This window comes from Pongo pygmaeus, chromosome 17, assembly GCF_028885625.2.
Source record: "Pongo pygmaeus isolate AG05252 chromosome 17, NHGRI_mPonPyg2-v2.0_pri, whole genome shotgun sequence".
NCBI lineage: Eukaryota > Metazoa > Chordata > Mammalia > Primates > Hominidae > Pongo > Pongo pygmaeus.
In genome coordinates, this window is record NC_072390.2 from 35830436 (window position 1) to 35846457 (window position 16022).

General features: G+C 39.5%; 1 protein-coding gene across 6 annotated transcripts in view; it reads left to right on the plus strand.

The window, feature by feature from the left end:
• GREB1L (GREB1 like retinoic acid receptor coactivator) overlaps positions 1 to 16022 on the plus strand; it is a 287870-nt gene that overhangs the window by 221984 nt on the left and 49864 nt on the right. For all 6 annotated transcript variants that reach the window (XM_063653474.1, XM_063653473.1, XM_054460340.2 and 3 more), the window contains one exon: positions 13738 to 13918. In XM_063653474.1, coding sequence (XP_063509544.1) covers positions 13738 to 13918 — 181 coding nt within the window. The remainder of the gene's footprint in view (positions 1 to 13737; positions 13919 to 16022) is intronic.

Below are 16022 nucleotides of genomic sequence, written 5' to 3' on the forward strand. Positions count from 1 at the left end.
CACCACCATGCCCAGCTAATTTTTGTACTTTTAGTAGAGGCAGGGTTTCACCATGTTGGCCAGGCTTGTCTTGAACTCCTCACCTCAAGGGGATCTGCCCACCTCGGCCTCCCAAAGTGCTGGGATTACAGGAGTGAGCCACTGTGCATGGCCGGCATTCTCAGTTTCTAAAAACAGATTTTCTTGTGGCGGAGCTTTCTTCTGTAAGATAACAATAAATAACAAAAAAAAATTTTAATAAAAAAAAAAGACATATTTTTTTGGTCTCACCAACCTTATACTCCCTTGCTGGTCACTCAAAATTTCAACAGAAAAAAAGACAGTATTTTTTGTTCAGTGACTAAGACACAGGGAACAGGTGCCCAGGAAGAACGTACTGGGAAACTACTGTGTCCTGAGGTAGAGGAAACACGAGAGATTGCTCTGTGCAAGCATTACCCAGCACATGCATTGCTGTCCGGGGGATGGCCCAGCCAGTACCCAGCTCTCAGTACCTTCTGTTCTCACCCTCAGGCACATTTACCCCCCGCTTCACCACAGCCACAACCACTGCCCCCCTCGTCATACCCTGGACCCTGCCTAATCCTGGAATCACCCATTCAGATGTTCCCAATTTCAGGCCACACTCTCCTTTGTGGCATATACAACATGTTCTCACTGTGTGGGGAAAAATCAACCTTTCCAGTTGATGGCGTACTAAATTCTTGTTTTGTTTTTGTTTTTGTTTTTGTTTTTGTTTTGAGACAGAGTTTCGCTCTTGTGGCCCAGGCTGGAGTAGAATGGCATGATCTCGGCTCACTGCAACCTCCACCTCCCAGGTTCAAGCAATTCTTCTGCCTCAGCCTCCCGAGTAGCTGGGATTACAGGCATGTGCCACCACGCCTGGCTAATTTTTTTTGTTGTTTATTTTTGAGACAGAGTTTCGCTTTTGTTGCCCAGGTTGGAGTGCAATGGCGCAGACTTGGCTCACTGCAACCTCTGCCTCCCGGGTTCAAGCAATTCTCCTGCCTCAGTCTCCTGAGTAGCTGGGATTACAGGCATGCGCCACCACACCCGGCTAATTTTTTTGTATAGATGGAGTTTCACCATGTTGGTCATGCTGGTCTCAAACTCCTGACCTCAGGTGATCCACCCACCTTGGCCTCCCAGTGCTGCAATTACAGGTGTAAGCCACTGCTCCCAGACTAATTTTTGTATTTCTAGTGGAGATGGGGCTTCACCATGTTGGCCAGGCTGGTCTCGAACTCCTGACCTCAAGTGATCCACCTGACTCGGCCTCCCAAAGTGCTGGGATTACAGGCGTGAGCCACCGTGCATAGCCCTTTTTTGATTCTTTAGTTGGTTCTCTCTCCCATTCTCCACAGTGGCTGTCATGGACTCCATTTCACTCCTCAAACCCCAGACTTCATCCCTCATCTTTCTCTCTTAGCAAATGACCATGCTACCCCACCCAAAGAAAAAAACAAATAAAAACTTGCCTCTAAGCCAGGTGTGGTGGCTCATGCCTATAATCCCAGCACTTTGGGAGGCTGAGTCAGGTAGATCACCTAAGGTCAGGAGTTCGAGGCCAGCCGGGCCAACATAGTGAAACCCTGTCTCTACTAAAAACACAAAAATTAGCCAAGCATGGTGGCATGCACCTGTAATCCCAGCTACTCAGGAGGCTGAGGTGGGAGGATCACTTGAACCTGGGAGGCGGAGGTTGCAGTGAGCCGAGATCGCATCACTGCACTCCAGCCTGGGTGACAGAGTGAGACTCCATCTCAAAAAAAAAAAAAGGAAAAGAAAAAGAAAAAAAAAAAACAACAACTTCCCACCTGGGAATCTAAAAACCTAACTGTGTATACACCTGTCCCCTTCCCTGCTGATCAGTGGAGGAGCTGCCCTGCTCTGTTTCAGCCTGACCCACACACCTCACCCCAGATACAGTTTCCACCTTTGAGGAACCTCACGCTATTGCTTTTCTTCTCTCATTGCTTCAACTTTTTTCTCTCTGGGGTCTCATTCCATCAGTGTCAACCTGCCCCACTCTCTCAAAGACAAAACAAGACTCCGTTAATCCCACCAGCTCCCCTCCTCCTACCAACTGCCAAACCAAGAGGGCTGTGTCCATCCTCACCTCCATCTCCCAGTCACTCCCCAACACCTGGCAGACTGGCTCCCACCCTCACAGCACCCTTACCCGTATCACCAATGACCTTTTCAGTCCTTCTCTGAGCTTTTGGCAACACTGGAGACCTCCATTCCTTTCGTTAGATTCCTTCTGGTTCCTCTGGCTGCCAGGGCATGCGCCTTCCCAGCTTTTCTCTCACCGTGTGTGTGTGCGTGAGCACCACGCACACACTGCAGTTCTCCAGCCCTGGCACTCAACACACTGTGTGTTGTAGTTGCATGTTTATTAATGATCTTTCTCTTCAGCCAGAAAGTAAAATGATATTTTACTATGCATGAATATTTGCTGAACAAATATTCAACATTTTGTTGAATTTTAAGTTCAAATCTATTTTGAAAGGCAAACACAGAAATAATCTTTAAGATTTGGTAGCCCTCTGGTAAAAACAAATTTAGTTATTAAAGCCTATGTTCCAGAAATCTACTTTGGCCAAGAGTAAGAGACATTAGTTAATGTGTCCCCTAAAAGGTTATTAATCTAAACCTTTAGGGAACACGGTGACTCCCAACCACCACTGGCTGTGTTCTAGAACTCAATGAGTTGCAAAATGTCAGGAAGGAAGAAGAGTTACTGGTGCTCCTACGTTCCCACTCATGTCAAAAGTAAGATTTAGTATTTAGTTAGACACAGCCCTGGATCTCTTAGTACCACCATCAGTGCCGCAGGTGCGCGCTGCTGATATCCATGTTTTATTGTGGAGTTGGAAAGATGTGACAATTTGCTTATGATTCATTTGAAAAATAAACTTGTTTCATTCCATAGAACTGTGATAAATTAAGTTAGTAAGGAAACAGAATAAAAGTGACTTTTCTTAGACTGGCCATTGCTCAGCACTTCTGACATTTTCAGATTCCTTGCCTCTGCTTATTTTTGAAAAACAAAACAAAGCATGAAAGTTAAGTCAGAAGCTAAAGAAAAAGTTTATTTGTTCTTTTTGTTTTGTGTTTTGTTTTTGTTTTTGAGGTGGAGTCTTGCTCTGTCACCCAGGCTGGAGTACAGTGGCACGATCTTGGCTCACTGTGACCTCTGCTTCCCAGGTTCAAGTGATCCTCCTGCCTCAGTCTCCAGAGTAGCTGGGATTACAGGTACACACCACCACACCCAGCTAATTTTTGTATTTTTGGTGGAGAAAGGGTTTCGCCATGTTGACCAGGCTGGTCTCGAACCACTGACCTTAGGTGATCCACCCACCTTGGCCTCCCAAAGTGCTGGGATTACCGGTGTGAGCCACTGCACCCGGCCTAATGGAAAAGTTCATCTATGGGATGGAAGAGATAGGTATGGAGTGACTATAATTTTGACTTTTGAGCCTTGAAAATGATTTATATATTCAAAAATAAAATAATGGGGAAAGGCAAACTTAAAATTTAATACAAACAAATGAAGGAACCTAACTGCATATCACATTGATAACATTAACCACACAGCAAAAGGAATTAATTCAAGTAACTTTTTAACAGTTTTCTTACTGTACGTTGTTAATGTGACATATCCTATGGGGAAAAAGATTGGAAAGAAATCTTGAATTTGAATTAGAATGTTTGTTATTGGGAGTATTACTGATAATTTTAAAACTATTTTGTATATATCATAGGAGAGAGCAAATAGGTAAATGGTTTAATGGTTTTTTTTTTTTTGAGACGGAGTCTCGCTCTGTCACCTAGGCTGCAGTGCAGTGGCATGATCTCGGCTCACTGCAAGCTCCGCCTCCCAGATTCATGCCATTCTCCTGCCTCAGCCTCCCAAGTAGCTGGGACTACAGGCACCCGCCACCGCACCTGGCTAATTTTTTGTATTTTTAGTAGTGATGGGGTTTTACCGTGATAGCCAGGATGGTCTCGATCTCCTGACCTCATGATCCGCCCGCCTCGGCCTCCCAAAGTGCTGGGATTACAGGTGTGAGCCACCATGCCCGGCAGTAGTTTAATGTTGGAAACCAGGGTTCTCAAATGAAAGACGGGAACTTCAAATGTGAAATGGGAAAATAAGAAATATTCATTTTAGGTTTAAATTGGCAATAAAAGGGTGAAGTCATAATTTGAAAAAAGAAAACTCCTCCTGTCCACTGAAAGACAGGGTCTCACTCTGTTGCCCATGTTGGAGTGCAGTGGCCTGATCATGCCCCATTCCACCCTCGAACTCCCAGGCTCAAGTAATCCTCCCACCTCAGCCTCCCAAGTATTTGGAACTACAGCCACATGCCACCACACTTGGCTAATTTTTTTTAGAGACAAGATCTCACCACGTTGCTCAGGCTGGTCTCAAACTCCTATCTGTGAGCACATGGAGCATTTAGGTTTGGGCTTTTAACACCATTCCCCACTGTCCCAGCTCTGAGGTGGAAACATTTCTGGAATATTTTGTTGTGCCAGAAAGTGGGAAAGTGCAAAGATTGATTGGAGCATGCCAAAAGGACATGGCAGCCTGCTTGAGGGGATTTATGGCTAAATTTGGAAATTTCGAGCGTCACAAGGAATGATAGCAATGGATTGCAACCTATTAAAAAATTTTTTAAAACCCATGAGTCCAGAGCAATACTAAAAAATAAAAGGAGCAGGAGAGCTGAGAGGTTAGGGGAATGCCTTCTCTACAGAAGAGTACCAGTTAATAAATGCAGGAAAAATGATGGAATTAGAAAATCCCCACTTTGTAGTACCAATGTGTAATTATTGATTCTGACAAAGATGGATACTAAAGCCATTGAATAAAATGTCATTAGGGGGCTGGGTGCAGTGGCTCACGCCTGTAATCCCAGCACTTTGGGAGGCCGAGGGGGGCGGATCATGAGGTCAAGAGATTGAGACTATCCTGGTCAATATGGTGAAACCGCATCTCTACTAAAAATACAAAAATTAGCCGGGCATAGTGGCACATGCCTGTAATCCCAGCTACTCAGGAGGCCGAGGCAGGAGAATCACTTGAATCCAAGAGGCAGAGGTTGCAGTGAGCCAAGATCTCGCCGCTGCACTCTAGCCTGGGGACAGAGAGAGACTCCATCTCAAAAAAAAAAAAATGTCAGGGAACAAATATTCACAGAGTCTCAAAGTATCATCCCATGGATTAAAAGCTAACAAAGAGGGAAAGGTATCTCTACAATGGAGAGATCTGGCAGTAGACACTGCCATAACCAAGTAATCAAAATTTGGCATCTCCAGTTATGAGACAAACTGACATTATGTGCAAAAAAGCACACAATGTCACCTATGAGGTATAATTGCCAAAACTGTTCAACCTGAGTCTGATCACAAGGAAGCTTCCAGACAGATCCAGATGGTGTGGCATCTTACAAAACAATTAGCTTGAATTTTAAAAAATAACGTCATGAAAGATTAAAAAGAAAAAAAGGTAAAAGAAAAAAAGGTAAAAGAAAAGTCAGGGAGGCTGTTCGGTTATTTTAAACATGGAGAATAAAGAGACATGACAACCAAGTATAATACTTAACTCATTTATTTTTTAATGGACAAAGATTGTATATGTTTTTGATATAGAACATGACATGTTAAGTAAACATTATGGAATGGCTAAATCAAACTAATGAACATATCCATTACCTCACATACTTATTATTTGTTTGTGGTGAAGAACATTTAAAATCTACTCTCTTAGCAATTTTCAAGTATAAAATATATTATTATTAACTATAATTACCATGTTGTACAATCAATTCCCTGAACTTTTCCTCCTGTCGAGCTGAAATTTTGTGTCCTTTAACAAACCTTATCTCCCCAGCCCCAAAACCCATGCTTAATTCTTAATTGGATACTTGAGTAAAATATAAAAAATTAAAACACGGCTCTGGGACAATTACTGAAACTCGAATATGGGCTGTGTATTAAAGAATATTATACTGATGTTGGTTCATTTCCGTAGATGTAATAATAATATTGTAGTCTTATAGGAGAATGCCTTTGCTCTTAGGAAGAGCATATTGAAGGATTTAAGGGTAAAGTATTATGATATATGTTACTTATTTCCAAATTATTTAGCAAAAACACAATACATAAAAAGTAACAAAGAAAAAAGCAAATGTAGCAAAATATTAACAACTGATTCATCTAACTGAAGAGTATACAGGTATTTATGACACTAGTCTTTCCATTTCTGTAGTAGTCAAAATAGAATGTGAAGTTAAAATAGTTGCTTTTCATTGATGATGTATCTGTCAGATGGAATTCTGTAGAGTTATTATTGTCCTTAAGTAGTTTCTAAAACATGGATAGGTAATTTACATTCCCCCTTTTTAAGAAGTTTTATTTATTGAATAGATCAAATTTATAAAGGATATTTTAAAAATCACAATGGAATGAGCACTCATTACCCACCAAAATAAGGAACACAGAAGACTGTTCCTCCCTAGTGCGCCTCCTTGATGCTAATGTCCCTCTCTTTTCAAAGGTAACCATTACACTGAATTTTGTGTTTATCATTCCCTTGCTTTTATTTATAGTTTTATCATAATGCCTTAACTTCTAAACAATAGGTGCTTAATTTCATATGCTTTAAACCTAAGTGGAACTACATTCTACGTATTCTCCTGTGATTTATTTTTTATGCTTAATGTTACATCCCTGAAGTTGTTCCTGCTGTTGTTTGTAGCTGTAATTCATTCATTTTACTGATTTTTAGTATTCTTTTGTATAAATACATCACTTATCTTTTAAAAAGCACAATTCTACTACTGATGTACATTTGTAATGTTTCTAGTTTTTGATTCCTTCAAACAGTGCTGGTACACATATAAGAGTTTCTCTGGGAATAGAATTGTTGGAGCACAGCTTATGAACATTTTAAATTTTACGAAAGAATGCTAAATTTTTTCCAAAGTGATTGTATTTACACTCCCACCTGCAGTGTATGCGCTTCAGTAAATATTTGGTATGCGCATACCTCCTTAAATTTTTTTATTTTAAAATAATTTTAGACATTAAAAAGTTGCAAAAATAGTACAAGGGATCTGAAAATGAAATTAAGAAAATTTTAATTACAAGAATATAAAAAAATAAAATACATCGGAATGAATTTGACAGAAGAAGTGCAAAACTTATGCTTTGAAATAATGAAGCATTGCTGAATGAAATTAAAGAAGACCTAAATAAATGAAAAGACATTTATATTTATAAAATTGAAGATATATTAATATTTTTAAGATGACCATATTCCCCCAAATTGGTCTACAGATTCAATGCATCCCCTACCAAAATCCCAGCTGGCTTCTTTGCAGAAATTTACAAGCTGATCCTAAAATTCATGTGGAAATTTGAAGACCCAGCATACCCAAAACATTATTGAAAAAGAATAACGTTGGAAGACTCTCACTTCCCTATTTTAAGCTACAGTAAACTATATAAGCTACTGTACTGAAGACAGTGTGGTGATGACAAAATGATAAACATATAGATAAACAAGATGGTATTGAGATTCCGGAAATAAACCTCCCATTTACAGTCAATTCAATTTTGACAAGGGTGCCAAGACAGTTTAACAGAGAAAGAACAGTCTTCTCAACGAATGATGCTGGGACAACTGAATATCCACATGCAAAAGAATAAAGTTTGACCTCTACCGCACATACAAAAAATAACTCAAAATGGATCAAAGACCTAAATGTAAGAGTTACAATTACAAAATTCTTAGAAGAAAATGAGTATAAATGTTTGTGACCTTGGAATACTAATAATTATTTCTTATATGTGACACCAAAAGCATAAACTTTTATATACAAACTGGACAATCCTCAAAATTTTAAATATTTGTACTTCAAAGGACATCATCAAGAAAGTGAAAAGACAAGCCACAGAATAGGAGAAACTATTTGGATATCATTTATCTGATACAGGACTATATCTACAATATTCAAAGACCTGTTACAACTCAATAATAAAAAGACAAATTGTTTAATTAAGATATGGATGAAGGATCTGAATAGGCATCTGTCCAAAGGAGATACGTGAATGGGCAATGAACACATGAAAAGATGTTCATCATTAGCCATTGGAGAAGTGCGAATCAAAACCACAATGAGAGACTACTACACACCCCACTAGGATGACCCATAAAAGAGAGATAGTAAGAATTGTCAATATTTGGAGAAATCGGAACCTCGTACACTGCTGTTAGGAATTTAAAATGGTACAGTCACTTTAGGAAACAGTCTAGTGGTTGTCCAGATGATTAAATATAGAGTTACTCTATGATCCAGCAATTCCACTCCAAGATATGAAATGAGCCGGGCGCGGTGGCTCACGCCTGTAATCCCAGCACTTTGGGAGGCCGAGGCGGGCGGATCACAAGGTCAGGAGATTGAGAGCATCCTGGCTAACACAGTGAAACCCTGTCTCTACTAAAAATGCAAAAAAATTAGCCGGGCGTGGTGGCATGCACCTGTAGTCCCAGCTACTCAGGAGGCTGAGGCAGGACAATGGTGTGAACCCGGGAGGTGGAGCTCGCAGTGAGCCGAGATCATGCCACTGCACTCCAGCCTGGGTGACAGAGCGAGACTCCGTCTCAAAAAAAAAAAGATACGAAATGAGAGAGAAGTGAAAATATACGTGCATGCAAAAACCTGTACACAAATGTTCATGGCAACATTATTCATAATAGCCAAAAAGCAGAAAAACCCAAATATCCACCAAGTGATGAATGGATAAGTAAAATGTGGTCTATCCATACAATGGAATATTAAAAATAAAGAGAAATAAAGTATTGATGCATACTACAATGTGGATGAAACTGGAAAACATTATTCCAAGTGAAAGAAGCCAATCACACAAGATTGCATCTTGTACCATTCCACTTGCATGAAATGTCTAGAATAAGCCAGTCTATAGAGACACAAAGTAGACTGTGATTGCCTAGGGATAGGGGTGTTGAGGGAAGAATTGAGGGGTTAAATATATGGAGTTTCCTTAGGAGGTGATGAAAATGTTTTAAAATTGTGGTGACTGTTGTCCAACTCCATGAATATATACTAAAAGCCATTGAATTATACATTATAAATGGGTAAATTATATGGAATACATGCTTATATCAATCACTAAAGCTGTTAAAAAATCATAGAGTTCGCTAAACCCTTCACTCAATTTCTCTTAAAGTTAACAACTTACCTAACTATAATAAAATTATCAGAGCAGGAACTCAATGCCAGAGTGATACTGTTAACGAAAGATCTCACCAATCTTTCTCTTCGTGTTGTTTTTCCTGTTCCAGGTTCCAGTCCACGTTCACACATTGCATTCAGTTATGTCCTCTTCATCTCCTCCAATCTATGACATTTCTTCAGTCTTTCCTGGCTTTTCATGACCTTAAGTTAATACTAATCAATTGTTTTGTGTAGGGAATGTTTGCGTTTTCTCACAATTAAATTGAGGTTTTGAGTTTTTGGCAAGAAAACCACAAAAGTGATACTATGTCCTCATTGCATCATGTCAGGGAGTACATGAGGTTGATGTTTTATTATTGGTGATGTTAACCTTGATCACTTGATTAAGGCATGTCTGCCAAGTTTCTGCATTGTAAAGTTACTAGTTTCTTCTTTGGAAGTGATTTAAAATCTTGTGGAAATATTTTGAGCAATGATAATATCCTGTTTTCATCAAACTTTCAACCATGAATTTTTGCATCCATTAGTGGATCTTGCCTGCAATTTATTGTAGTATTTCCAAGTTGATGATTTTCTGTCATTTTTTCCCTACATTTACTAGTAGGAGTTTGTTAATTAAATTCTGTAAGGAAAAGCTGTTCTTCCTCATTTATGTATGTATTTATAAATACAGGTCATTTTTATTTTATTCTATGGGTTATCTCCAACACTATAGTGATGATCATTATTATTTTGCTCAAATTTTCCAGCATTGGCCATTGGAGGCTCCTTCAGGGCAGGCTCTTGTGTTGTTTTTTTTTTAACATATTATCATCCATTTTCATACTGTTTTCTTACTTTCTGAAACCATAAGACATTCGAGGGTTACTTTTTATTGTTCTACCTCAACACTGGGATTAACCTTTTTTCCAAGAAACCTGATTCCTTGTATTGAAGAATGGTATTTAGAAATCAAAATGTGGGCGTTAAGTGTGCCCATTGCTACTAGGATGTCATTGTGCCTAAGTCCACTCAGCAGACAGAGCTAGGAAATTACATGTATGTATATTAACACATGAATGCACACATATACCTCTCTATTTCTATATCTACCTATCTATGTTTAAAAATATGAGTTATTTGTAACTTCTTTCTCTGACAGGAAGAAACCTAGTTCTCATTATCTACAATATATTCACTTCTTTGACTTTTTTTCTGATAATTACACAATTACTAACTCATACCTCTGTGCCCAAACCACTGTCTTATTAACAAAGAAATTCTTAATTAACAAAGAAATTCTTAATTTCCAGTGAGACAAACCTCTCCCATGTTTTCTACTTCAGAACTATCTTGACTCTTTTTGGTTCTTTGCTCGGCCATATACATTTTAAAAACATTTTTTCAAGTAAAATAAAAAAAAATCAAACCTGTTGGGCCAGGATTGTGCCTATAATCCCAGTGCTTTGAGAGGCCAAAGTTGGAGGATTGCTTGAGGCCAGGGGTTTGAGACTAGCATGGGCAACATAGTGAGACCCCCTTCTCTATAAAAAAAAAAAAAAGCCAGGCATGCTAGCACATGCCTGCAGGCCCAGCTACTCAGGACGCTGAGGCAGGAGGATAGCTTGAGCCCAGTAGCTCAAGGCCACAATGAGATGTGATCACACGACTACACTCAGCGTGGGTGACAGAACAAGACTCTTGTCTCTTTAAATTTTTTAAAAAAAGGTAATTTTATTGGAATTACATTGAATCTCTAGATAAGTTTGAGGAAAATTTAATTTTAACTTTATTTTATGATGTAGCTCTATTTAGGTCATTTTTAACGTAATTAATAGTTTCATCATTTTCTCCATAAAGGTCTTACATACCTTTTGTAAGATTTATTCCTAGATACATAATATTTTTTGAACTTACTGTAAATTTTTTTTAAAGTGCACTTCCTAACTACTGCTTGTGTACAGAAATGCAACTGATCTTTGTAAATTGATTTTGAATCTATCAACTAAATTCTTATTGACTCATCCATAGATTATTTTGTGTTTTCTAGACAGACATATTATTAGTAAACAATGATAGTTTTGTTCTTACTTGTTTTGTTTCTTTCTTTGTAGTTATAAGCCAAATATATATATATATATATATATATATATATATATATATATATATATCTCAGGATATACAATTACAGAATGTGAGTCAGGCTGTACAATATGCTAGAAAAAAAAACAGGAAAGAAAGCACAAAAATGGAAGCAGTGAATTAAAGAATTATGGATACTTTTTATTTTTAAATGTATCTCTATACTTTCCAGTTTTTCCAAAATAAGTATCTATCACTTTCATTATGAGGAAAAAAAAAACTTAAAAATAAAAGCAAGTCTATAACACAATTTAAAAGTAGGGATGATCTCCTAAAAATGCCCAGCTACAAATAAAACAATCAAGTAGCTCTGATGTGCCTGCTGAGGACAGAGCCAGCACCCTGCATAGTTATGGACTAATATACCAGGTTATATCCAAGAAAACAACCTCTTAGATTCCTGGAACTTTGTTTTTGCAGTAAGGGAATGTATGGAATTGACCTGTCAAAGATATACAGTCATCTTTACACTGGACCTTAGCCAAAAAGCCACGTTCAGTCTTTATTTCATTTGTTTTGAAAGGCAGCAAACTCTTATTTATCAATACAGTATATTTTATCCTCTTTATGAATTATTTATGATCTTTTTAGTATGCCTTAACTCACGCTGCTTATTTCCTAAGGATAAACAGGAAATACAGACTAATTTGCAACTGGTACTACACTCCCTATTTTACAGATAAGGAAACAGACACTTTAGAGATTAAGTAGGTCCTTTCTGTAATGCCTCTACCAGCTTCTTCTACCTACCCTATGGTACCTTGTCTCCATCATGACACTCATCAGAATTTTCTGTCTTCTCCACCATAAACTCCATGAGATTTAGATCTTAGTCCTGTTCCCCTCTGTATCCCCCGACCTAGCACAGTAAGTGGCATGGCACATAGTAGATGATCAATAAATAGCTATCAAAGGTTGAATGAGTTTTTTCCTCTCTTTTGTTTCTTTTCTTTTTTTTGAAACAGTCTCACTGTATTGCCCAGGCTGGAGTGCAGTGGTGTGATCTCGGCACACTGCATCCTCGGCCTCTTGTGTTGAAGCAGTTCTCCTCCTTAGCCTTCTGAGTAGCTGGGACTACAGGCGTGCGCCACCACACCCGGCTAATGTTTGTATTTTTTATAGAGATAAGGTCTCACTATGTTGCCCAGGCTGGTCTGGAACTCCTGGCCTCAAGTGATCCGCCTGTCTTAGCTTCCCAAAGTGCTGGGATTACAGGCATGAGCCACCACACCCGGCCACAATCCACTTTCAAAAAAATCCCAGTACCTGACAAATTAAATGTTTGATTGATTGCTTTTGGAAATATTCACAACAAAATTTGACTACATTTGGGTGGGAATTGAAAACAATCGGTGAGTAAAGGCTCCTCATGAACAGTGTTTGAAAGCAAAATTACCTTTCTCTCCACCTTTTCTGGTATAAAGAATTTTTTAAATGGTAAAACTTTTTTTTCTGTTATACCATTTAGGCCTGTTAGTATTACAGATTCTAGATGCTAATTGCATGTAATTGTTCATTGAGCTGCATTTATATTAAAAGAAAAGACAGATAAAATTAAGTCAATATAATTCATAAAAGTCTCTTCATTTAAAGGAAGATTTCTTCTTTTAATCAGTTATCTCAACAACAGTTTTATGTGCCTAGAACTACTTTAGATGTGTGTAGAAGTAATTTTATTATAGACAGAGATAATGATACAGTATTAAACTTTCATAGTTTCTAACATTTTGAGAATATAGCAATCATGACTAATTCAGTTCAGTTTATTAAGTTGGTACATAAATCCGACATTCATTGAGGTCTGCCAGTGCTCTAAATACTGTGCAAGATGGTCACTGTATAAAAATGAGTAAAACACTACCATAAAAAGCTCACAGTCTAACGTGGTGTCTTTGAACATTATAGTGGTTTTTTTTTCTTGTATATGGTTTGTTGCCAAATTTAGGGTAAAGAAGGCTTATATTAATTTGGTCAAGAGCTGTAGCCCAAAGCTTAATTTTTTTCCAGGTGGCCTGTTGAAGCCATTAGCAGCAGCACGTTATATACAAATAGAATTTAATGAAGCAAAGGTCTCATACACTCAGCTGCTTTTATCTCATATACCAGAATGTTCCCTGTATTTGTGTCAGGGATGGGAGGTGAGTGGCAGTGTTACAAAGAAAAGAATATCTGATATTTCCTCCTCATACTGTGATGGGGAACATAAAAAAGAAAAAATATCTGCTCTGTAAATCTCTTCATACAGTTGGTACCCAGTGTCAGCTGACAGTGAACTCAAGTCTATCTCCTGTGTGTGTGTATGTGTAAAAGTGTGTTAAAAGATGAACTTTTTTCTTCTTGGCAGGTGTCCTTGTAGACTTGGGTCTGGAGGAAAATGGGACAGCCCATCAGAGAGCAGAAAAATATGTTGTTCGTCTAGACAATGAGATTCAAACCAAGTTTGAAGTTTTTATGAGGAGAGTGAAACAGAACCCGTACACACTGTTTGTGCTAGTTCATGACAACTCCCATGTGGAACTAACGAGGTGATTGGTTCAGTGTGAGCAAATGGAGTCTCCCTTCTACAGGAATAATTGTTACCTAATGAAAATGTGTTAAAGATGGCCGGGCGCGGTGGCTCACACCTGTAATCCCAACACTTTGGGAGGCTGAGGTGGGTGGATGGCTTGAGGTCAGGAGTTAGAGACCAGCCTGGCCAACATGGTGAAACCCCATCTCTACTAAAAATACAAAAATTAGCTGGGCCTGGTAGTGCATGCCTGTAATCCCAGCTACTTGGGAGGCTGAGGCAGGAGAATTGTTTGAACCCAGGTGCTGGAGGTTGCAGTGAGCCAAGATCACACCACTGCACTCCTGTCTGGGTGACAGAGTGAGACTTTGTCTCAAAAAAAAAAAAAAAAAAGAAAGAAAAGAAATGTGTTAAAGGTGATTCCAAAGCCCAGGGACCCTAATGTTTGCCATCTTCTTACTGGTAACTTTTTCCTACCCTTTTCTTGCTTCCTCAACTTCTCTCATCGATTTCATGTTGGTTTTATGTTAACTACATACATTAGTCCATTTTCATGCTGCTGATAAGGACATACCTGAGATTGGGAAAATTTACAAAAGAAAGAGGTTTCACTGGACTCACAGCTCCTCATAGCTGGGGAAGCCTCACAATCATGGCATAAGGCAAGGAGGAGCAAGTCACATCTTACATGGATGGCGGCAGGCAAAGAGAGAATGAGGAAGATGTAAAAGCAGAAACCTCTGATAATATCATCAGATCTCTTGAGACTTACTGTCACAAGAACAGCATGGGAAAGACCCGCCCCCATAATTCAGTCATCTCCCACTGGGTCCCTCCCATAACACGTGGGAATTATGGGAGCTACAAGATGAGATTTGGGTGGGGATACAGAGCCAAACAATATCTTTCCGCCCCTTGCCCCTCCCAAATCTCATATCTTCACATTTCAAAACCAATTATGCCTTCCCAACAGTCTCCCAAAGTCTCAACTCTTTTCAGCATTAACCCAAAAATCCAAGTCCAAAGTCTCATCTGAGACAAGGCAAGTCCCTTCTGCCTATGAGCCTGTAAAATCAAAAGCAGGTTAGTTACTTCCTAGATACAATGGGGGTACAGGCATTGGATAAATACAGCCATTATAAATGGGAGAAATTGGCTAAAACAAAGAGGCTACAGGCCCCAGTAGGAACTCTGTGTGGTGGGTCTGACCCCACATTTCCCTTCCACACTGCCCTAGCAGAGGTTCTCCATGAGGGCCCCACCCCTGCAGCAAACTTTTGCCTGGGCATCCAGGCATTTCCATACATCTTCTGAAATCTAGGCAGAGGCTCCCAAACCTCAGTTCTTGACTTCTGTGCACCCACAGGCTCAACACCACATGGAAGCTGCCAAGGCTTGGGGCTTCCGCCCTCTGAGGCAACAGCCCAAGCTGTACATTGGCCCCTTTTAGTCATGGCTGGAGCAGCTGGGACACAGGGCTCCAAGTCCCTAGGCTGCACACAGCACAGGGCCCGCCCCACAAAACCACTTTTCCCTCCTGGCCCACAAAACCACTTTTTCCTCCTAGGCCTCTAGGTCTGTGGATGGGAGGGGCTGCCATGAAGACCTGTGACATGCCCTGGAGACATTTTCCCCCATTGTCTTGGGGATTAACATTCGGCTCCTTGTTACTTATGCAAATTTCTCCAGCCAGCTTATTCAGGGAAACTCCCCCTTATAATACTATCAGATCTCATGAGACTTTCACTGTCACAAGACCAGCATGGGAAAGACCATCCCCATAATTCAATCATCTCCCACTAGCTTCCTCCCACAACACATGGGAATTATGGGAGCTACAAGATGAGATTTGGGTGGAAAAACAGAGCCAAACCATATCACTACACTCTGGATGAATTTAGAGATTCCTGAAAAAATTTTGTTTTAAGAGCTTTGTGGAACTGAGCTTCATCAGAGAAAGGACAGCAATAAGGAGGTTAAGATGAATGAGCTCCTGGAAGGGAGATGTGCTTCCCTCTCTGCCTCCACCCCACTTTTCCATTTGGCCTTGCTTCTTTTCCTTCCTCTCCCACTATTTCTCCTCTTCCTTGCCCTTCTCTCTTCCCTGTTGCCTTTAAAAG